General features: G+C 34.0%; 1 protein-coding gene across 2 annotated transcripts in view; it reads right to left on the reverse strand.

Annotated features, from left to right (window-relative positions):
* LOC111303229 (ketose-bisphosphate aldolase class-II family protein) overlaps positions 1 to 23,003 on the reverse strand; it is a 40,020-nt gene extending 17,017 nt beyond the window's left edge. For both annotated transcript variants that reach the window (XR_016345181.1, XM_089765832.1), the window contains exons 1-23: positions 22,832 to 23,003; positions 21,724 to 21,799; positions 20,142 to 20,222; positions 19,974 to 20,054; positions 19,254 to 19,330; positions 18,950 to 19,004; positions 18,790 to 18,838; positions 18,433 to 18,570; positions 15,900 to 15,978; positions 14,507 to 14,585; positions 14,348 to 14,391; positions 13,991 to 14,185; positions 13,332 to 13,407; positions 11,435 to 11,515; positions 11,290 to 11,370; positions 10,268 to 10,344; positions 10,125 to 10,179; positions 9,987 to 10,035; positions 9,745 to 9,882; positions 4,007 to 4,088; positions 3,826 to 3,904; positions 2,973 to 3,019; positions 1,543 to 1,754 (exon numbers count right to left, since the gene is read on the reverse strand). Coding sequence is in view for 1 of the 2 variants with exons in the window: in XM_089765832.1 (XP_089621958.1) it covers positions 1,543 to 1,754; positions 2,973 to 3,019; positions 3,826 to 3,904; positions 4,007 to 4,088; positions 9,745 to 9,882; positions 9,987 to 10,035; positions 10,125 to 10,179; positions 10,268 to 10,344; positions 11,290 to 11,370; positions 11,435 to 11,515; positions 13,332 to 13,407; positions 13,991 to 14,185; positions 14,348 to 14,391; positions 14,507 to 14,585; positions 15,900 to 15,978; positions 18,433 to 18,570; positions 18,790 to 18,838; positions 18,950 to 19,004; positions 19,254 to 19,330; positions 19,974 to 20,054; positions 20,142 to 20,222; positions 21,724 to 21,799; positions 22,832 to 22,927 (2,027 nt within the window). In the remaining variant the exon portion in view is untranslated. The remainder of the gene's footprint in view (positions 1 to 1,542; positions 1,755 to 2,972; positions 3,020 to 3,825; positions 3,905 to 4,006; positions 4,089 to 9,744; positions 9,883 to 9,986; positions 10,036 to 10,124; positions 10,180 to 10,267; positions 10,345 to 11,289; positions 11,371 to 11,434; positions 11,516 to 13,331; positions 13,408 to 13,990; positions 14,186 to 14,347; positions 14,392 to 14,506; positions 14,586 to 15,899; positions 15,979 to 18,432; positions 18,571 to 18,789; positions 18,839 to 18,949; positions 19,005 to 19,253; positions 19,331 to 19,973; positions 20,055 to 20,141; positions 20,223 to 21,723; positions 21,800 to 22,831) is intronic.
* Between the last annotated feature and the right edge of the window lie 890 nt (positions 23,004 to 23,893).

A 23,893-nucleotide genomic window follows, 5' to 3' on the forward strand; every position in this document is an offset into this window, starting at 1 on the left:
CAGAATGGAGTGGCAGAGAGAAAAAATAGTCATTTACTAACCACAACCCGAGCTTTTCTTTTTCAAGCAAATGTACCTAAATCTTATTGGGGGGAAGCTGTTCTCACTGCCACACACATTATAAATAGGTTACCTTCAAGAGTTTTGGGATTTAAAACTCCTATGGAATTACTCTCACAATTTTATCTCAACCTCAATACCACAAACAATCTCACACCTAGGATATTTGGTTGTACATCATTTGGTCATGTTCACAGTCATAACAGGGGAAAGTTAGATCCAAGAGCGATTAAATGTATTTTTGTGGGGTATTCTTCAACTCAAAAAGGATATAAGTGCTATCATCCTCCTACAAAAAAGTTCTATGTGTCTGCAGATGTCACTTTTGAAGAAAATAAACCATTTTTTACTCAACCTTATTTTCAGGGGGAGACTTCATTTATGGAAGATAAGGATAAAGACTTATTTTTGCTTGATTTGCCCCCTTCTTCAACATTTACACCCATTAATTCTTTTGAGTCGAAACCTGTTTCTGCTGAGCCCAAGTCAAACACTAAATTTGAGTCTAAATCCATTCCAAATACAGAAGATGTAACAAAGGATAATATTGTTCTTGATTCTATGAAGGAATTACAGGTGTACTCGAGAAGAAAAATTTCAGATCCTAAACCAGTGCCAGTCCAAGAACCTGATCCTAACTCTGGAAATGAGGTAACTACAGTTTTTGACTCTGTTTCTCAAAATGAGCATGAATCTCCTAAAACTATAACTAGTGATTACGATTTGCCTATTGCCATTAGGAAAGGAACCAGAGAATGTACCAAGCATCCACTATACCCAATATCTAATTTTGTGTCATTTAAAAAATTCTCACCATCCCACAAAAATTCCCTTGTGAGCCTAAACACTATTTTTGTTCCAACTACATTATCCGAGGCATTATCTAGTGAGAAATGGAGGCAAGCCATGAAAATAGAAATGGAACCCTTAGAGAAAAATCAAACATGGGAACTGGTAGAGTTGCCTAAAGGAAAAAATCCAGCGGGGTGTAAATGGGTTTTCACTGTAAAATACAAGGCAAATGGTACTGTTGAAAGGTATAAAGCCAGGTTAGTGGCTAAGGGCTACACTCAAACCTATGGAGTGGATTACCAGGAAACTAAATCTCCCTTAATTCTAGGGATACAAATACATAATTCTAGAGATACAAATATAAATATACAAATTACAAGATTACAATCAGCTGTAAATAAGTGTTTTCCCACACCCTATGACCAAGGTGATGCTGCCAATACCATCACTTCATTGGTAGCTGTGTTATCGCCTTTCTTCCAGCTTTATTCAAAATTTCTGAAGATAATCCGTGTGTCCAGCAGTATCTAAATAAAATAATGACACTTTGTTTTCTGTATCAAACATTTATCCCAGCATATCGGATGGGTTTCTATTTCCAACATGGACACAACACAAATAAGCAGTGGGTTGAGGCATATCCATGCTTCATAGTTAAGGAGTAAGATAATTAAAATGAATGACACTTACCATTCAGTTAATACCTCAACATCATGAACCGTTTGCGTTCCAGTTGGATCATCGTCAAGAACAACTAGTATTTTTGAGCTTTGCTGATTTAGTCTGTGTATATCATTGATAGGATCCACTGACCACTCAGGTGGAAGACTTTGCATGACAACTTCTTTCTTAAGAGCTGGAAGTTTTCCTTCAACTGTAACACCAGTGAGGGTTTCATAGACCTACAGAATCAGGAAAGCTGGTTATGTCTAAAACTTGCTAATCACAATAACCAGCTGATATTTGTCTTGTGATAACTTTAAAAACCATAATTCATATTTAGTTAATTTAAGACAAATGCAAAAAACTTAATTTTACTTATAGGATAATGTTCCATTTGGCCTCTATAGTTTAGAAAAAGTCTAATTTGATACCAATATTAAAAAATGTTCAACATAATACCTAAACTTTCATTTTATGTATCAATGTACCCAACACGTAACACCATTAACAAAAACTGATGACATGCCTATCAACCAACCAAAACATGACATTTCAATTGTACATGTCGAAGATACATTTCTACCATGCTAAATATTGGAAAATAATTTTTCATTTTTTGAAAAATAGAAACTTTGAAATTATTTTTAAAAATAAAAGAACCAATTTAAAAAAAAAAAAATCATCTTTCTTTACTAAATTTTAAACTATTTTTGAAAAATAAAAAAACTAAAAATTTAAAAATAATTTTTTATTTTCTGAAATATAAAAAATGAAAATCCAAATCAACACATTTTTATTTTTAAAAAATGAAAAATTTTTTAAATCTTTTTCCCTTTCTTTTTTTTTTTTAAATCTTTTTCCCTTTCTTTTCTTTTTTTTCTTTCTTCCCTACACTCTCCTCTCTTCCTCTTCTCTCCTGATCTTTATCGTGTGAGGCCATCTAGCAATTATCGAACAAAACTAGCCTGTCGAAGCCAGATACAATGTCAATATGGTCAAAAACAAATAAGGTAACTTTTGAATTAATGGTATTTTGGCAATTTTACTGGTGAAATTAATATGGTAACTACCTTTGGAGTAGAACTTAATCACAAGTTTCTAATTGGAAAAAAAAAAAATCACAGGATGCCATTTAGAAAAACTTAAAACTACAGGGAGTGTAGAAGGAATTTACTAATCATTAAAATAATAAGATCAAATTAGTGACACATCACCAAACTTGATGGCAATAAGCAAAAAAGTAATTATATTTGATGGATCAAATCTTCCAAGTTGGAAGTATGAGGACTGATTAACTGAATCAACTTAGGGGAAGTAAACCGGACATTTTGAGTGAGTACGTAGAGAATTTAACCATTAAAATATACTTTAGATCTTAGCTATCTTGAAATATAATAAAATCTTGAACAGTGATTTCTATCAATTCAGAATAATGGAGTGATACCAGTCATGCATACCTTTACCACACCAGCATCATCTTGCCGACCCCAACCAGCAGCAGATCCTTCACAATAGTAACAGTATGTGTTAATAGTACAGAAGACAACTCAGAAAGAGAACCAAAAATGAAAAGACAGCATGCACGGATAAATATGGAAAACCATTTGCTGCTTATATGAAATTGCATAATGAATATATATATGGAAAATTTTAACAGTCAAATGCTGTTCACCATGGACAGAGATAGGTGGACTCTGAAGCCCATGGCTTTCCGAAAATTTTAACATTGTCTATTTGGGATTTTTCAGATTTCATACTTATCTTTACTTGATACCCTTAACTTTTTTTTTTCTTAATCTGTTAACCTTTTAAAATTTTTTATTTAATCATTTTAACTTTTTCTAAATTTGCTCCCAATGCATAATACCTTTTAAAGAACTCATTATTCGAAAGTAAGATTTTTGGATGGTAAAAATTTTAGCTGCTATCATTTTAAATTAAGCTCACTATGAAACTCACCCAGTTCAAGTGACAAGACAAATCCTGGTCAAATTACATGGGAAAAAGAAAAAGAACACGAAGAGTAAGTCCCTGCCTCTCCCTGAATACATCTTTCCTTTCTTTTTCCCATATTTGGAATGCTACACCATTGAAGAGGTCTAGAAACATTTATGAAATGTATTGAGGCTCATATGGTCTGGCCTTCTGGCCTTTTATGCTATTTCAGGTAAACTGAAGAGAATTTTAAATGTACAGGCAATCAAGAAGCTAGTATAAGTTATGAAACAAGTACCCACAGGCCAGAAAATGTAAAAAGAGAAAGGTAAAAAGCCACAACTGCTACACAGGATAAGGGAGATTATGGTTTACCTGCTAAAAAGAGTTGGTGTGCAATAGTTGAAATTTGGAGTGGAACTTTGCGGGTTGAGCATTCACGAGCAACAATTCCCTGTAAGCAATTGAACTTAGTCTTACAGCAAAGTAACAAACTAGAGCTACAGCTATAATTTGTTTCCACTGAAAAGATTGCACAAGCAACTGATTATCTGACCAGATCCTTCACAAATATATCAAGAGCAGAGTATGGGGTATAGTCATTGTCCAACATGTGCGGAACACGATTTTCAAACATCCTGCAATACAATCAGAACTCATTAAAAGTATCCTAATCCCTGAGACCAGTGTTTTTCAAATAACATAATCCAAGGATTCCTCTGAAGACAAGGGTTTTCATGGTGTTACAGTTTCCAATTCTGGCAACAAAATATCAAATTTTCCATGGATTATGTTACACTGAAACACGTAATTTGCAGATCTAGGCTTGTCTTGTTTGAACATGATCATGGCCTGAATCTTGAAACTTGAAAGATCAAGACACAAGGACACAGCTATAAAAGTGTGATTTTGTGACTTTTTTTATATACTAAATATCTATCTAATTACAATTGACATTTATTCATTGTAGAAGAGCTAAAGATATACTAAACAGTTGCAATAATGTAAAGGAATGTGAGCAACTTGACAAGAATAGATAAGCACCTGCACCCATATACTTCCAGGGGGGCAAAAGAAAAAAGCCAAATCCTATTATAGCAGAACATAAGAGTGCCAGCGATAGACAGATGCATTTCTTTCTGACCTCAGGTAAGTGGCAATTACTATTCAGCGTGAAATTTTTTGAAATTAAACATATTCTTTGAAAAGAACCAATGCAAATCACAAATTTCTGAAAGCAAAGCAAGAGACATCAAGCAGAATTAGATTGTAGCCTAATAGTTGCATGAACCTGAAAAATTAAGGATACTTCCCAAAACTATGTTGGTTAGGCCTCATCAAATGCCAACAATAGGATGCTGCTTTAAAAGAAAATTTTAGTACACCATGCAACCCTCTAAGGGGTTAGTTCCCAAAAACCTATCAGTGATGCTTTATGTTATTTTCAGTCCCATACCCCACAGTCAAAATAAGTGGCTATAATACTTAACTGATGATAACAGAACCATCAGAGTGCATTCAAGAAAAGGCAGCGATAGTCCAAATTAAGGACAAAATGAGGGAAGCACATGCAGGGCAATATGGATGAAGAAATCTCTAGAATAAAACTATTTTATTTTTCTATAATTTTCATATTACAATACTAGAATTGCATGAAAATATATAGGCTAAAGACTGAATATTCTCAACCTTAAAACCCAAGATTTTCATGCATTAAAACAGCTAATCAAATGAGTAATTTACTCTCTATACATAATAGGAAAATATCTAATGAATTTGGTGTAATTACCCAAATCATTCCTTATTCTAAAAATAAGAGACTTAACTAAACTAGATAAAGTCAATCAATCAAGTAATAATAAAGATTAGATTTCCACACTCTCCCTCACGCTGGGTGGTAGATGTCAATCATGCCCAGCTTGGACTTCAGATTCTCGAAGTTGTTTCGAGAGAGAGGTTTAGTGAGTATGTTTGCAGTTTGGAGGCATGCGGGAGTATAAACTAATCTAACAATTCCTTCCTCTATCTTCTCTTTGATGAAGTAGCGATCAATCTCCACATGCTTAGTCCTATCATGATGAACAAGATTCTTTGCTATACTTATGGTAGCTTTGTTGTCGTAGAATATCTTCATGGATTCTTCTGCAAAAACCTTTAACTCCCCTAGCAACCTTTTCAACCAAATTCCCTCACATATGCCATGGACATAGCTCTAAACTCAGCTTCCGCGCTACTTCTAGCCACTATAGATTGCTTCTTGCTTCACCAAGTAACCAAATTTCCCCACAGATAGGTACAATAAGCAATAGTTGATCTTCGGTCAATAACAGATCCAGCCTAATCAACATCAGTGTAAATTTCAACATTTTCGCGTGACGTCTTCTTAAAAAATAACACTTTGTAAGGACTCTTATTTAGGTACTATAATATTCAATACATAACTTCAAGTGTTCCTCAGTTGGGTTGTTCATGAATCTATTTACCATGCTAACTGAAAAATCGATATCTAGTCTTGTATGAGAGAGGTAGATGAGTTTCCCTACAAGTCTTTGATATTTGCCCTTATCTATTGGTGGACTTCCTTCTTCCATTCCTACCTTATTCAATGTATCCGTAGGGGTATCAACAGGTTTGCATCCAAGCATTCCAATTTCCTTTAGTAAGCCTAGGACATACTTACGCTATGAAACAGAGATGCCATTCCTTGAGCGAGCTACCTCCATGCCAAGAAAAAATTTAAGGTGTCCCAAATCTTTGATTTCAAATCTAGGAGGTTCTTTAGGTTGCTAATTTCTTCCACATAGTCTCTAGTAAGAATAATGTCATTCACATAGACAATAAGAATGGTTATTTTTCCTTTAGGTGAATGTTTAACAAACATGGTGTGATCAGTCAGGCATTGTGAAAAACCATACTTCTTTACCACTTTTGTTAGTCTATTAAACCATGCACGTGAGGATTGTTTGAGACCATAGACTTTTGAAGTTGACATACCTTGCCAGAATTGTCCTGGTTTTTGAATCCTTGAGGGATTTCCATATAAACTTCTACTGGGTCACCATTAAAAAAATGCATTTTTGACATCTAGTTGGTGGAATGGCCAATCTAGATTTGTCGCCAATGAAAATAACACTCGGATTGAATTAAGTTTAGCAACCAGAGCAAATGTCTCCTCATAGTCAACACCATAAGATTGAGTAAATCCTTTTGCAATAAGACGAGCTTTGAATTTGTTAATACTTCCATCTGCATTGTGCTTGACAGTAAAAGTCCATTTGTACCCAACTGGATTTTTCCCTTTGGGTAATTCTGAAATCTCTCATGTTTTGTTATTTTCTAGGGCACTGATTTCTTCCAAAACAACCATCTTCCATTTTGGTTGCATAAGTGCTTCATGAATATGATTGAGAATCTGCATATTGTTTAGTATGGTAACAAAAGCTCGATAACTGGGTGATAAACCCTCATAAGAAACCACATTACAAATTGGTGTTGAGTACATGATCTCACACCTTTCCTTAAAGCAATCTATTGATCAAGATCATCAAAAGATTCAACTGAATCAGATTCAGTAAGAGCGTTATCTGTGTTGGTTTCCAATATCTCTGGAATCAGTTCAGATTCATGGTTTTGCTTTGAAGTGTACATTCTCTTAGATCCTTCTGTGTTTTATATCTTCTTGAATAGACAATCAATTCCTTGTTTGTTTTCCCTTGTGTGGACTTCAGGCTCGGAGGATCTAGTTAGATGTTTTGGACTTGAAAGGGAGTTGGAGAAGTATTTGGTGTTTTAGTGGTTCGGTAATAGGATCTTCCCAAAACTGATATTCTCATGTGATTGGATTCTTCCCTTGAATGGCAATTTTGGGAAAGTAAGGTTGGTTTTCAAAAAAGGAAACATTCATGGAATGCTAGAATTTCTTTGTTATTGGTGAGTAAGACTTGTATCCTTTTTTATTCAGGAAGTATCCGAGAAATATGCATTTGATGGATTTGGAATCTAATTTACTTTGATTTTTTGGGTTGGTAAGAACAAATGCAGTGTATCCAAACACTTTAATGGGAATAGACAAGATGATTCGAAGGTGAGGATATGAATTGAGATGAGATTGGCAAGGGGTTTGAAATTTCAGGACTCGAGAAGGCATTCTATTTATAAGACATGTAGTGGTAAGAATAGCCTTACCCCAAAAATACTTAGGTACATGGGCAGCCATCATAAAGGATCTTGCAACTTCCTACAAATGTCGATTCTTTCTTTCAGCAACACCATTCTACTGAGGAGTATCAACACGAGCTTTGATGAATTATACCATGCTTCATCAGATATGATTCAAGGATTGAATTGTACTATTCTCTCCCATTATCAATTCTCAACACTTGGATTTTGGTTTTGAATTGAATTTGGATCATATTGTTGAAGTTTTGCAATAGTTGGCCCACTTCTGATTTTTCCTTCATAAGGAATACCCAAGTAACCCTGGTGTGATCATTAATAAATGTGACAAACCATCTAGAATCGGTAATGTTATTCACTCTAAAGGGACCCCAAATGTCACTGTGTATCATTGAAAAATGATAGGACGATTTGTAAGATTGATTAGGATATGTCGTATGGGTATGTTTGGATAGTTGGCAGAGTTCATACTAAAAGTTGTTAAGATTTTTATTGAATAATGAGGGAAACAACCTTTTGAGGTCCAAAAAGTTTGGATAACCTAACTGATAGTGCCACAACATGATAGTACTCTCTTTATTATTACTAAAGGATGAAGCCACACAAGAGGTCTTCTGATATTGTCTTTTAGAATCATTATCTCTTAGGATATAGAGTCCTGCACACATCTTAGCATTGCCAATCATCTTCCCCAAGTCCAAATCTTGAAATTCACATAAATTTGGAAGAAATTTAGTAACACACTTAAGGTCTGTTGTAAGTTTGCTTATAAACAGTAGATTGCAACTTAGATTTGGGACAAACAGAATAGAATCAAGTGTAATTTCTTTGGAAATAATAACAGAACCAATACCGACCACTTTTGAAAGTAATCCATCACCAATTCGAACTGTGAAGTTTTCATAATATAGGTTGTATTTACTGAATATAGATGCATCCCCAGTCATATGGTTTGAAACTCTTGAATCCACAATCCATGAATTTGATTTCTCTAGTTTTACACACAAGGCACTTAGAAAATTACCTTTTTGTGATAAAGAACCTACTCCAATAACGCTAGCTCTGGGGTTAACGGTAACCACCGACGCTGGGCTCTACCTTCCACTGGCCGTGCTAGACTCCAAGTGAAAATTTTCAAAGTTTCAAATCGTTCTCTGATACCATGAAAAAATCTCTAGAATAAAACTATTTTATTTTTCTATATTTTCTTATTACAATACTAGAATTGCATGAAAATATATAGGCTAAAGACTGAATATATTCAACCTTAAAACCCAAGATTTTTACGCATTAAAACAGCTAATCAAATGAGTAATTTACTCTCTACACACAATAGGAAAATATCTAATGAATTTGGTGTCATTACCCAAATCACTCCTTATTCTAAAAATAAAAGACTTAACTAAAATAGATAAAGTCAATCAATCAAGTAATAATGAAGATTAGATTTCCACAATGGACATCTGAGATGAAGAGCTCCAATGCTCCTATTAGAAGATATATTATAATGGACAGTGCTCATGTCAAAAGCGGGCAGGGGAAGAGCAAAGAAGACATTGAAACAAACTCTAAAAAGCAACTTTCTCTTGATGGTCTTACTCGAGAAATGGTTCTAACAAGAGCACGAGGATGAAATCTAACTCATGTAGCTGACCCAACATACAGGGAGAGACTTGTCAATTGCTGCTATTGTAGTAATAGTAGAATTGGGAAATTAGTTTATTGTTCTTCATAAATATGCACTCTCAAAACACTGCATTTCAATTTATAGTTATGACCTTCTTATGAAGTTTAGAGTTGGAAATAAATATATCAAAAACCTTGAAATATAATTCAATGACTGTTTCTGCTAATCCTTCTAGGCCAACGACACTTGTAATGGTTAGATGTTCCTCTTTCTTTATAAGACTACTAGTCTTTTCCAAAAGAAGCAAAAATGGTCTAGGCAACAGCTAAGTTTCACTGTTATTACAAACTCGCCTAAAAGAATATTAAGAAGAAACAAAACTCAGGTCTATGTAGATAGAAGTCTGGTTTCAAGCAAGATAACAAAAATGTAAACATATAGAAAGCAATTAAGAAAACAAAATACTTCTGCTTCAATGTACAAGAACCTACCAGGATGTTGCCCCACTATTGATGATGATGTTAAACAACATTCTTGTGTTAAGACCTAATCGGGCCCCAAAAGCCATTGACTCAGCTGATGCTGCTATATGAACTCCAGCAAGCAACTGATTAATCATCTTTATGCCACTGGAGAATGAGAAAAGGTAACAAAAAGAATAAAAAAGTGGCTTCCTTGACAAATAAAAGGCACTAGATGCTTTATGCAGAGACTATTAATTGCTCAGAAGTACCTTCCTGCCCCACAACCCCCATTGATAACATAGAGCTTCTCACTTAATGCTGTTCATTGTCAATAGCCAAGAATCAGTCGCAACATGACTCAGGTATCCCTTCACGTGAAAACTAAAACTTTAATACAGGCAAATTACCTGAGAGAACAAGACCTGCGCTTTTAAGAGCATCATCTGAACCTGCAGCCATTATCTGGAAACAGAAAAAGAAAAGGAACAAATGTCAGAAAGACAAATCAAGAGCTGTCTAATTTAAGCTAAATTAAATTCTCATTGCATACTGTAAGTTCTCCCATAGAGGCCTTTTTAACACCACCAGAAACAGGAGCATCCACCAATTTCAAATCTTTGCCTTCATCTGCAACAAGTACAGATAAATTACTACATGAATAACCATGACAGAAGGAATAATGGAACACACTGTGGACTTTAACATTTTTGAAGAAAAAGAAACTATTATAGGTTTACCTAAGTAGCTGGCATTCTTTAGCTGGTAAGAGGAGTTAAAATAAACTGGGGATTTAGTAAAGTTACTAAATATAATATATGCATGTTTCAATTTCATAATCAATATATAATCTAGTCAGGTTTTGAAAAGATTGATTATATCGTTCAGCTACTTAGCATAGATGAAAAAGTATAATGATGCCGTTAAGTATTTTTGCCATTGCAGTCGTTTCTTAGCTAACTAAAACTCTCAACCATGGGGTTTTTGTCCAATTTTCTCTTTCCCATCCTCCTTCAGTGACAATTACTTCTTCTCAAAGAGTGAAGAAAGCCAACTGAAGCCATCCATTAGGTTGCCAAGCAAGCAAATCTGGTGATGGGTGCAAGATGCTCAATTTTTTTTTTCTCTCCCTCTCTTGACAAGCAGAACTAATCACTTCGACTTCATGAATGTATTAAAGTTGAAGATAAAAATTAAATAACCCATACCCTGATTTTTATTCAGGATATTGATGTCTATCAACCTCAGGCGTAGTTGAAGACGCAAAAATGATGCAAGTGAGAGCATGGTTAGCAGCACAAAAAGACGCATGGATCCATTATCAAAATCATAGCATCTTTTAGATGCGAGATAATAACATAACCTCACAAAAATTTTTCTAGTGTTAAATCTTGCATTGTACTCAAGGAAGATAAATCACAAGAAATAAGGGGTTGAGGGGAAGTGGAGGGAGAGAGAGAAAAAGAAAGGAGGAAAACTGCAATTTGAACAATAAAACAAGTACACTTTACTTCAAATCAGAAATTCTGCTTTGTGTAAGTGCAAAATAGATAACTAAAGGAAATGAATACATACTCTGCAAACGTCGCTCCAATTGGCACACAAATGCAGGGGAAACAGTGGAAGAAAGTATTATGGATGCTCCAGATGGAAGGGCTGCAAACATACAAAGTGAAATCAGCCCAGCTCGTAAATTGTGGATAGCAAAATAAAAATATACCTGAAACTGCGCCTAGATCCCCATATAACACACTCTCAGCTTGAGCTTCATTTGTGACCATGATTACAAGTACATCAACATCTGCAGGAAAAAAACATGTCAGAGACAAACATATTCTTACCTGTGAATGATCCATGAGAATTTGAAAATAACATTTGATGATGTCCAATTTTGGAACATTGAAATTTCAGTACAGATTTGAAGTTCACAATTTACACTAGCATGCTGAGATTCACTACTGCATACAATCATGCTTCCAATATTCCTCCACAAGTACAAGAAATCAGCAATATGAATTGTTCAGACACACTAATATTTTTACAGTTGTTCACATTGAAGTCTGGAAGCACAGTAGATAACTGAAATATAAATTACAGCATAAGGCTTTACATTAGTAATTTATCAAAAAACTGACTTCTCTGAACAAATTTTTATTGCTTGATCAAATATCTGCTCTCATTACCAGATTAAAACAATGAAAGTACCTCATTGTCCAGACATTGGCTTGCAACTGATGATAGAAATTTGAACATTCAGAGAAAACATAAGGTAGAACCTATCATTCTGTGAGAATAATTAAGACACAATCACATTCTTGACAGCTTGAAGGGGCATATTATTAAAGCAATCTGGGCGTAGCATCCCAGCTTAAACCATTAGGCATCCGACCCTTCCCACTTTGCAGTCCTCCACTTATGTATGAATGCCTGTATCCGCTATTTGCCCACTGTGCAATTAATGCATAATGCAAATAACTTTAGAAGTTGATGCTCTCATTCTCTTGTTACTCACTAATCTTTATGTCCTTAAATATAATCTTGCTTCATTTCCTGACACCATAAGCTTTTGTATCACTTCATACACTAATGGTGTAATAGACCTAAAACATCTACAACATTTCTTTAAATACTAAGATCTCCCTTTTCCTTCATGATAAACCTGAACTGCATTATATTTCAGTTCCTAATTAATAAGCACATATATGTTATTGCCAGTTAGTTGCTTATGCCTCCAAAAGATTTATATTGCCTACTTTATTCCTTTAAATCCAAAATGTTGACATACTCTTCCAACTCAAATGAGTCCAATTGTTATCATCCAGAAAGCTATGGTACTCATAAGGATTTACAGTAAGCTTGATTCTTATTTTACTAATAGAATTTCCAGGTCAAAACAAACTCCTTGTATGAGTGTCATGCTAAAGTTCCCTTCCCTGTTGCCATTGCCTATGCAATGTGTTACTTTTAGTTAAATGAACATCAATAACAAACCCAGAAAGTAATTGAAGCAAGATTTCAGCCTTTTATTCTGATACAGATCAGTAATTGTCAAATTTGAACTGCTCAAATCAAGGTTCTAACGGAACTTGTAATTTTATCTTGCAAACAAGCTATCTACACTATTGGAGCACCTCCTAAGGTGGGGTTTTGACAATGTCCTTATATCCTTTTCATGACAGAGACATAATTGTTCAATTATTTTGTAGCTTATCTGAAAAAAGAGTTCATCATTCAACAGTCTTTAGTAGACTTATATTCCTCGCTGATCAAAACAAGTTGGTTAAAATACTAAGAGATAACAACAATCTAAGATCAATTTAAAAGATAGAAGCCTATTTTATTGTTTGAAAGCAAGATTTGATTTCAAAACTAATATGAACATCATATGTAAGACATAGGACATATGAGAACTTCAGTGTTAACCAACAAGCCTGCCTAAGCCCATGTGCTAGACTTCCCAATGTTTCCTAGCGTCTAACCTTAGGAGGAACTCACAACGTAAACCTTTAATTCCTCTTAAAACTATAAAATAAATTTCAACCTTATAAAAAGCTTTTATAAGTTGATATTTCTTCATTGACTTGGATTGGTAGGTCTTTGAAAATGCCTCAAATTACCTTTAGATACATCTGCCGGAGAGTTCCCAATCAAGCCACCAGCACTTTCAAATCGAGTTAGCGTAGGTTTGTACACCTGCCATCCAATGCAAATTTTGGGAACATAGTTAAACTAATCTCTTGTTCACCAACAATATCTAACTAAAATTCCAAGAAAGTGAACATGCATTTATTAAAAACATATGAATAACAGCAAAACAGAAAGTGAGAATGTCACATGCAGACATGTAGATTTCAGGCCATCTAGAAGACAAAATGAGGAGAACACCACTTTTTCCAGCTAGTCAAATCATGAACTTACAAGCAGATCCAATAAATTTGTCCAAAAACATGTGCAGCTTAGAACATAGACAAAACCTCATAAAATATATTAATTTGAACTTTATTCTTCTAAGGTAAACAAAAATGTTGTATATTGACTCTTGAGGGCAATGACCCTGCCTCCCTACCCAAGATAGCTATAAAAAGCTATAAAAAGGGTAAAATAGCTTGATTCTTCATAGAAAAGGTGAACTGTAATTTTGCGACTCCCTCATTGTCAACTAGATACATCAGAATATTTGGTGTTCAATAATCAAGTATGGCATTAACTTATATTACATGTAAGATGCTCAATACATAGAACAAAGAATGTGAAACAAATGGCAGTTACGACTTACATCGTAACCAAGAACACAGAAATTTGATTTCACAAGGTAAGTTGCCATGCCAAATCCCATTGCTCCAAGACCAATGAAACCAACTCGGTTCACAGGTTTAGATTTTGCAGTGATTTGACTTGCAAGTTGCTCTGGGTGGTAGAGTTCAGCATTAGCTGCATCTGTGGTAGTCACTCCAAGTACTTGGTCCCAAACCTGTTCAACAATCATACAGCACAAATGTAAAGAGCAATGTAAGTTTTAGATAAAGAAAAACTTGTCCATGTTTCCCCCTTCAGGCAGATAAATGTTAATGTTTTGTTTGAAGCTCCTTCTTATATGGCTGAAAGTTTCATTAACAGAATTACAATCAACAACCTGAACCAATGGGGTATTATCATCTCCATGACCATGTGTAGACCCTGAAAAAAGAAGCATATCAGGTAGGTAAGAAATACAAGTAGCTCTGAACAAAAAACAAATCACCACAACTGACAAAGTTATCTTAAATTAAACAAGAATCTAGTCGATTAGTACCAAGAACCAGTTGTTGATGAGCAATTGCCAAAAGTGGAAGAGGAAATGTAAGCGATTTGGCCACATCCAAAACAATACCCTTGAATTTAGGAGGGGAGAAAGAGATTAATTACACTTGAATACCACATAAACAAGCTGCTGCATTATAGTGGAAAATGTCTTTCTAGAAAACATGTTAGTTCTCCAAATTTAAGGGCAACTGTCAAAAATAGACAGAGAAAAGATTATTATGGAACCTGATATGCACCGTTATGTACCAATACATTTACATATTCCTAAGGGTCTAAGCATGCCAAAGCGAAGCATAGAACACTGTCTTAAGTGTACCATTACTGTAAAGTTCAAACAGTATTTTCAATTTTCTACGCTTTTCCTCCTCTCTGACAAGGGTCTTGAGTGACCTCTAGCAGTTGCATCAAAACTATAGGGCTAAGTCTCTGAGTAACAAACACTTTTCTGTCCACTAAAAAATATGACCAGGAAAGTCTCTGCAGTAACTCAAGCTTCTTACCCACAAAAGCTATTCAATTCAAGGCAAATAGTGACATGATCCCCTGATTGCAGGATTATGTTGTAAATAATATGAATAAATGAGGACAAATCACAACAATTTATGCAGAATAAGCAGTTATAACCATCCTCACTACAGGCAACAAAGTGCTGCCTCAAATTTGTCTCCCCCTGTACTTCATTATATGCAAGAGAATAACTTTTCTTTGTTTTCACATTTTCATGCTTAATGTACATTTTTATTTCTAACTTAATACCTTAAAGTTAGAATGATTACTTGTTACTACAGATGCTCCCTTCTTGTACCCTCAGTTTCTCTCTTTTGTCAGCCCTCAAAAACTTGACTCAAGGACTTGCATGCACACATGCACACTCTGATAAAGCTGAAAAGCTAGGAGGGTCAATAATGAAGTTCAATACTCATTTAACTTGGCATCGCAAACGTATGTGGATGCCTTTTGCTTTTGTTTCCTCATTAATGTGCTTTCCACTACATCCAACTAAACATATTTTGTATGGTAATTGTTAGAGATATTGTCATCAGTAAATCAAATTAATTTAACACACAGACCGACAGACACATCAATAACCACAAGCATAGTAATTGTGAAAATTATAAACGCATTAATTACATGTTCTAGATAGCTAATAGTTACAAATTTATCATACGCATAAATTACAAGTTCTAGATAGCTAATAATTACAAATTTATCATGCTTCTAAGTTGAAAGTGTTGAAATGATGCTTATACTTTATGTTTAAAAAAAATAGCAGAAAAGCATATCTCTTCAGAAAATACTATTTTTTTACAAAAATCAAGGCAGCAGCCATTCATATGCCAACTAAACCAAAAGAAAACATTTATCATAGTAGTTAAACTTACCAAATTCTGAATGAAAGGATTCAGGAAATGATATTTGACATTGCCCCTCAGCAACTGTGGAATATAATTCTTGAAAACCCTGCATAGTGCATAAATGGTAACAACACCCCCCCCCCCCCAAAAAAAAATACATATATATATAAAGGAGAAAATGGGGGAAAGGAAACAAAGATAGATTAAAACTCAATTAAAACCTTCCATAGCATGTGGTTTGTTTGAATTCATTCATTAGGGAAAGCATTAAAAAGACAAGTGCTCATGAACCACTTAAGCAGGGCTTCCAGGAATTACTAGCCATTTTATGCATTGCTCCAGAAACTTGTACATTAGACCTATCCTTGTCAAGTTACATAAAGTACCAATAGGAAATAACTAAGTTCTAAGTTCATTATGGCCAAAAAAATGCTAAGTTTATAAGCATATTATAGGCATCATACACTGACTTGATTTGAAGTTTTCGTCCCAATTAGAAGGGGCTTGATAATTGATAGGTTTAATAGGGGCTTGATCATTGATAGGTTTACTTATTCTGGAGGAAATAGGTAATAGGGGCTTGATAATTGATAGGTTTACTTATTCTGGAGGAAATAGGTAATCACAAATAAGATACAAACTGAGGAAGCTAGATGAAGAAGTAGAACATTGGAAGGAGTTTCAAATACAATGCACAAGAACATAAAGGCAATGAAATAATATAGCACAAAGTGCCTTTTTGCTGCCAAAAAACAAGACAGACTCAAAACACATATAGGTTTGTAAATCTAAAAACTATCATCACAACCATCAATTCTTATTTCGTTTCAATTTAATAATCATAAATGAAACATCCTTGCAAGTGAAATTCTTCTGTAACACTTGACAAAAGAAAATATCATGTATCCCACAGTATTTATTGAGCATCTAAGGTGTTTTTATAGGTTGCATATTCAAATTAAACAACTTCTACTCTACCAGCCAGCAGCAGTTATTATCTAATGTAATTTTCATCAGAAAAATATTTGGAATTGTCAGACATGTTAAGACACATTAGCGCACTCACATGTCCACATTAACTCAAATCAAGTCCAGCTTTTGGAGTGTAATTTTTCAACTCATGTGATAACTTGTTCAGCCTAAGCATGAAATTAGACTAAAGCTGAAGCAGAATTGTCCCAGAAAGGATTTCCATTAAACCCTCCAACTTCATTATTTGAAGAACCATATAAATATCATTGCTGAACTAGCTCTAGTTTTTTGAAAACCAAATAAGTTGGAAAAAGTGAACTGAAATGAAACTAATAACTTGAAAAAAGGAACAATCCTGTGATCTGCTTACAGAGAGCCCAAATTGGTCAAATCCCAAAAGCATCTACTCCAACTACAGTAGGATAACCGAGCATGGTAGCCAATTCTAATCAGAGTAACCAAAATATCTACTCTGTTTTATACATACTTGTGGTACTGCAATTATAATCAAACCCCAGTACAAATGGAATAGTTTTTCTTTCACTGTTCCAAGAGAATGACTGGAACAATTGGGAGAATCTGGCAGTTTTAGTACTAATACATAAGAAGCACAGATATAATTTTCTGCTGAACATTCCTGCATTCAGTAATTAAAGAACAAAGGATCCCCATTTCCTCTTGTAAATGAATGAGGTCTATTAAGCATCTAACCGAAAACCAATTAGCAATAGGTGGAGAGGCCCAACTTGAATATAAGATCAAAGGAAACCCAAGACTTAATAGGTGTAAGAAAACACCACTTCACACTCCCCCTCACGTGTAGATCAAAAAGGGCCTACCACGTGGACAAACTCAATAGGGGCAACAGGCAAGAACATAACAAATCTGAGCTTTGATACCATGTTAAGCATCCAACCTAAAACCAATTGGAAATAGGTGGGGAGGCCCAACTTGAATATAAGACCACAAAAAACCCAAGACTTAACAGATGTGAGACAACACCACTTAACAAGTCAAGTTACCAAAATGTAGTAAATATAATTTCCAAACTTTAATTAGATATTATTACCAAGGTATGAAACCTAGAAATTATGTATAAAACTTAAAGCAATCACTTCATATCCAATTATATTAAAGACACACCAGAAAACTAAATCTGTGATTATCTTAACCATGCAGATCATATGATAAGTCATAATTCCCTTGAGCACTTTCTAGCTCCAGTTCAACTAATATAGAGTGTACAAAAAGTCATCTACATGCCGTCGGAATGACTAGGCGAACATAAACACAGAGCTCCAATCACCAATTACAAATTATTATCAGCGTGCCTTAAAGCTTCCCTGCCTACTATTTATCGTCTGAGCATTATTAATGAGGGAGCCATATTAGATTGATTAAAATCAAGAATTTGGAATCTTTCATTTCTCATATTATATATGATATATGATAGCATAGGGTATGCAATTATGGGGTTTAACTTTTTTAAATGTGAAAGCAGTCATCAAGGACCCAGAGCAAAAATACTAAGGCCATCAACGTTTTAAAAAATATATATATCTAAAAGGTAAATAGCAGCATAAATCACCAAGAATTTCCAGCAGCATTTGAAATGATATCATAGATTATCCATGGATGGATCCCAGCTTGAACACCAAGAGAAATAGCTTCTACAGCAGCAATAAGATGAATGCCCTCTAGCAGCTCAGTGACTAATTTAATTTTGCTGCAATGGTTAGGAAATCAGAAATTTAGAGCTGAAAACATATTTAGGAATTTGAAGACCATGAGAAGGTGTTTACCATTTTTAAAGTAATTTCATTCTTTAAGTGACAGATTGATGAAACAATCATACATTATGGAACTTAGTTAGCATCTAATTGATGTCATTCATCTTAAAGAAAAATTGCAGAACTTTTGGCAGCAAGTCAAGAAGAAAAAATACCTTCCAGCTCCAGTTTCACCTTCAAAAATGTAAAGCTTTTCACACATTGCTGCAAATAAAATGAAAATGTGGCTCAGAGACAAAATGCAGTTTTAACTGCATAAATCTAAAGAAGTGAAACTCATATATAACTGATTAGTCTGCAAAAAATGAACAGTACCAGATAGAAAAGGGCGAGCCTTTGAAATGGCATCAAACCTTCCTGAGGAGATAACCTAAAAGCATTTTATAAGAAACTAGTTAGAACTTTAGTAGAGAACAAGAATAACATTCCCCACATGGTAAGATACCAAGCATGGATTGAAGTTTATTCTGCCCAATCTTTCTTCCAAAATTCCCAAAAGAGACAAGGGAAAAGAAAAGGATAACTAAGTAAATAAGAAAAAAAACCCGGAAATTGGACCAATATATTTGCAGCTAAGCCAGAAAGGGAAAAGAAGATAGAGGTTTAGATAAAACATTACCACAACTTTTCCATTTAAGCCCTCAGATGTTGCCTTATAGACATATGCATCAACTACTGAAGTTGCCAAACCATCATCTGTATGAGAAATAAAAGACCAACGTGAAGACAAGGTTCAAAATAGATGCCATGCAAATATAGTACGGTAGTGAAACCAGATTAGAAGGCAAAGAGGCCAATAAGAAAGATTAAGGGAGAAAACAGAGAAATACTAATTGATGATCAACTACTGCAATTTGAATAAACAAGAAACAAAAAAGCAAATTGATTATTAAACATCATAATATGTCCTCACACCATAGTACCTGTAAACTCTAAGGGTAGATGATGTCAGTGAAACAAAAAGAGCTTCATCAAAATTAAATCATAAATGGGATTCCTCTTCAAGGAATTAGAGACCATACAAGCTGTTTTAGTCTAAAATGAAATAAGCAGATGATGAGAAATGCATCTTGAAATAACTAGATAAACATTTGAAGTGGAAAATTTTTATAATTGAATTGCAAAAAGAAAGCAATTGGTTATCGTTAATTCATTGTTACTAGAACATGTATGTTGGAATCGTCAATTGGTTTCTGAACAAACACAGAGTAGCAGGGTACTGGTATCAGCAACCATGTGCTTTCAACAACTGAATGGAGAACAAAAACTACTCACTGGAAATACCATTCTCAAAGAACATGTTATCACATCAAGCCAAAAATATTAAAACCACAACTACCTCTAAGAGTCTTCTCCAGATTCTGGATGTGTGATGGCAATATGGTCGAATGAAGAACTATGACTGTATCCTTCTGTAATCCTGCAAAATTCATAAATTTGTATAAGCTGCCTAACAACAATGAGACTAACAATTATTTTGACATGAAAAAAAAAACCTCATGAAGACCTTTCAAAGCACCATCATGACCAAAAATTAAGTCATTTATTTGATCCACGTGAGATATTAAGACAATCAAAGCTGCAACACCTGCATGATAAATAAATAAATAAATAATCAGAGGTTGACAACCAACTAATTTTATTGTGTTTCAAATTAATTTGAATGGATCATATACTTTTTCTTAACAAATAAGAAAAATGATAAAATAATTCAAAAAAACACAAACTAATACTTCTTTTGGACAATAATTTTGTATAATCACACATGCCTCCTAAATAGCCATTACCATGTACCAATCCCACAGAGCAAGCTCCAAGGAGGGGCTCATTATGAATAATAGTTCCGAGCAATTTTCCCTGAAAATTGTTCAAGGATCTCCAGCCCTTTAAGTTTTTAAGTATGTAGGTTAAGGGGTATATTAGTCCTTTGTCCTTATTGTTCTAATATAAATACATAGGAGACTACCATATTGGTAGACTCTACCTTTTGCTAATTCTCTACCTTTAACATGGTATCAGAGAAGGCTCTGCCCCCGTTTGTTAGACTCTTTGTGATAGGTCGTTATCCCTAAATGTGAAATTCATCCCACGTGATAGGTCCATTATCCCTACACGTAAGGGGGTATTGAAGTGGAGATAAATGACATCCCACATCTATTAAATTCAGGGTAACCTAGGTAATAAATATACCAAGGGTCACTCCACCAATAGCCAATTGGTTTTGGGTGGGATGCCCATCTAAAATTTAACAGTTTTCAAAAGCAGGTCTGACACCTTAATAGGCAAAGTCAGTTAGCAAATTCTTGATTGCAACCCACTCTGTAATCAAAGTTCCTGGATTGCATCTAAGACAGATTGCAACTACCTAACTTCCCACCTAGGAGATTTGCTGCAAATAATTACTGAATTTCGGTGTTACCCTTTCAGTTATAGCCTTCATTTTGGTGCTTAATAACAGCATGATGAAGACTGCATTTATAACCAATGCAGCGGCCACTTTCTACACAAATTAAATGGCAATGGCTGCCATCTCATCTTAGCACTAGAAGATTCCCTATATAATGGACCTCTCTAGTTATATTGTTAACATTTATAAGAATCTTCTGGGATAAAACAGATTATCTTCTACAGAAGCATACCACCCAATACCCAACTTGTTAATCATAACAGTGGAAACAATAGCAATTTTTCTATTATTTTTTTTCCCATTAGCTGAGCACATATGTTTGTCTATCATTCTTCTAAATGGAAGCATCATTTTGTGACATTTACACCTCATAAATATAAATATCATTCATTCTGGGCTCAAGAAATTCCCTCATTAAAAAATGAGAAATAACATATTGTAAAGTTGCAACATGCAGTTGAAGCTGATGACTGCAAACATCATATTATTCACATCTAACCTAGCTTAAAAACTTAAAAACTTAGCAACAAAAGAAAAACCCAGATAAGTGGCACTTGAAAGTTTAGCCCAATGGTAAGTGCAAGTATCCCTTTGCTCAAAGATCTGGGTTTGAATCCCCTGCCCTCTCAACCCCCCCACCCAAAAAAAAAATAAAATAAAATAAGTGCTTATATCACATTACCTTTCCCTGTCTCCATAAGGCTGATGCATTCAGTTCCTCCTAGGTTCAAAAACTCATCCATCAAAAGCTTTTGGACCTACAGATGTAGAAAGTTGCAGCAGAACAGAAATAAAAACACTCAAAATCAATTTGAAATTGCAAGGCATTCCAATTCTGAGCAATGAAAATCCAATATCATATGAACTGCAGGGAACAATGCAAAGAAAGATGCTGGACTTGCAAAATTCATGATAAAAATGGCATATCCTTAAGTGATGACTAATTTGCAGAAATGTTACACATAAAAGTTAGGTAAATCCATGCAAAATTGACCTTGGAGCAATGTTTCATAAGAATTTTATGCTGGACTTGTTTCCTCATGCATGTTAAACCACATTGCAGCATGTATGAGGAATTTTACACTTAAGACTACTTGTCTCTAGAAAATAGAAACATTGGCTTCATGAAGTCCAGCCTATTCAGTATCTGATTGGGTCATTAATGTGAACTTATAAATTTAGTTTTCCATAAAATTCAGGATCCCCGTCCTACAATTAAAATAGGATAGCATCAAAAGAAGAGTCAGTAAAAATGGAATCTTGACCATCGAAGTAATGCCACACATGACTAAACACTAGTGTCAAAAAAACTAGAATATCAAGATGAACAATGAGAATTAGAATCTTCGAGGATGACTTGATAAATCAGTAAAAAAAAATAAAAGAAAAGAAGATCTGGATTTAGCAGTAAATATCAAGATGGAACTTAAGTCAAAGTCTCAAAGAAACTAAAATTCTAACATTGCAGCTTTCATTCATGTTAGCCAAATTTCAGCTCAGCAGAATTAAACTATTGGTATTCCATGAATCTATATCCTTGAACTTTCAATAACTTGTTCAGGTACCAATCTGTATAAAAGCTCCAAAATAGATTAAATAAAAAATATATATATCATTCCAATTTCATATTTGAAGTCCTATGGAACCAAATATTCTGATTGCCCATTTATTGATTCGGATTACAAATACATTTTCATCAACAACCAAACTGAGATTTCAAAATCAAGTTGGTTTAGCAATAGTCAACTGGCAAAATTAAAATATAAAAATAAAAAGTTGTGATCTGGAACCTCAAAAGCTTGGACTTTGTAGCCAGCGCGGAGAAGCGAAGCAGCCATATCTAAGCTTACACGATCCAACCCAACGAACCCTACAACGCCAGCCATTGCAGAATTGAGAGAACACTTGACACCTTTTTTCTTCGCCTTGCTTTGCTTTCTGTTTATTCACTAATTTTGCTCTGCAATTTCCTTGTTTGTCGCTATATTATATCGCTTTGGATACTGGAAAAAAGCAAACGGAACATAGACTGATGGGCCCAGCAACTTTTAAATTATTTTCTATAGTGAAAAATTACAACTAAAGGACTACTTTTGGGGAGGATTTGGAAAATAAAAGGAATTAGAAGTAAATGGTTATTTTGAAATTTTATGTTTACTCGAACGTAAGAATCATTCTGATTTTGACTTATTTAAAGGGCGATGGCTAGGCAATTAGAATTTTATCCGTTTATCACAACTCTTTCTGCGATGCACCTCTGTCCACAACTCTTTTTTAAAATTAATATTTGACATATTATTATGATATAAAATTTATATATTATTAATAAATATTAAATAAAATCATTAAAAAATTTTATATTAAATTTTTATATATTTATTTTAATGATTTATAATAATTTATATTTGATAATCGATGAAATAATATAATCTAATTTATTGATGATATATAAAATGATAATGCATCAAATATCTTTTTTTATTTTTTTTCTTTACATTTAAATTTAAATTCAAACTCATAATATAAAAAATCTAAATTCATGAGATTAAATTCATAGCATAGATGATATAGCGATAATTTGACATTCATGACATGTGGCATAGTTTTTATTAAATATTTATGTCATTTTAACTACTAAAGTATTGATGACAATGCAAAATATCAAAGTATTGACAAATTGAAAGTTGGATTACCTAAGAGTGAATTTTATTTTTTTTATATACCAAATTAATAGAACATTTAAAATACAACGGTTATCTTTCTTTCTTTATAAAAAAGATCACAATCTAAAAATTAAAAAAAAAATGGTTGCAAGAATTGTGATTTAAAAAAATTGAATTCATCAACGAATT

The sequence above is a fragment of the Durio zibethinus genome, chromosome 9 (genome assembly GCF_047325235.1).
Source record: "Durio zibethinus cultivar Kanyao isolate XHJ-2024 chromosome 9, ASM4732523v1, whole genome shotgun sequence".
Taxonomy (NCBI): Eukaryota; Viridiplantae; Streptophyta; class Magnoliopsida; order Malvales; family Malvaceae; genus Durio; species Durio zibethinus.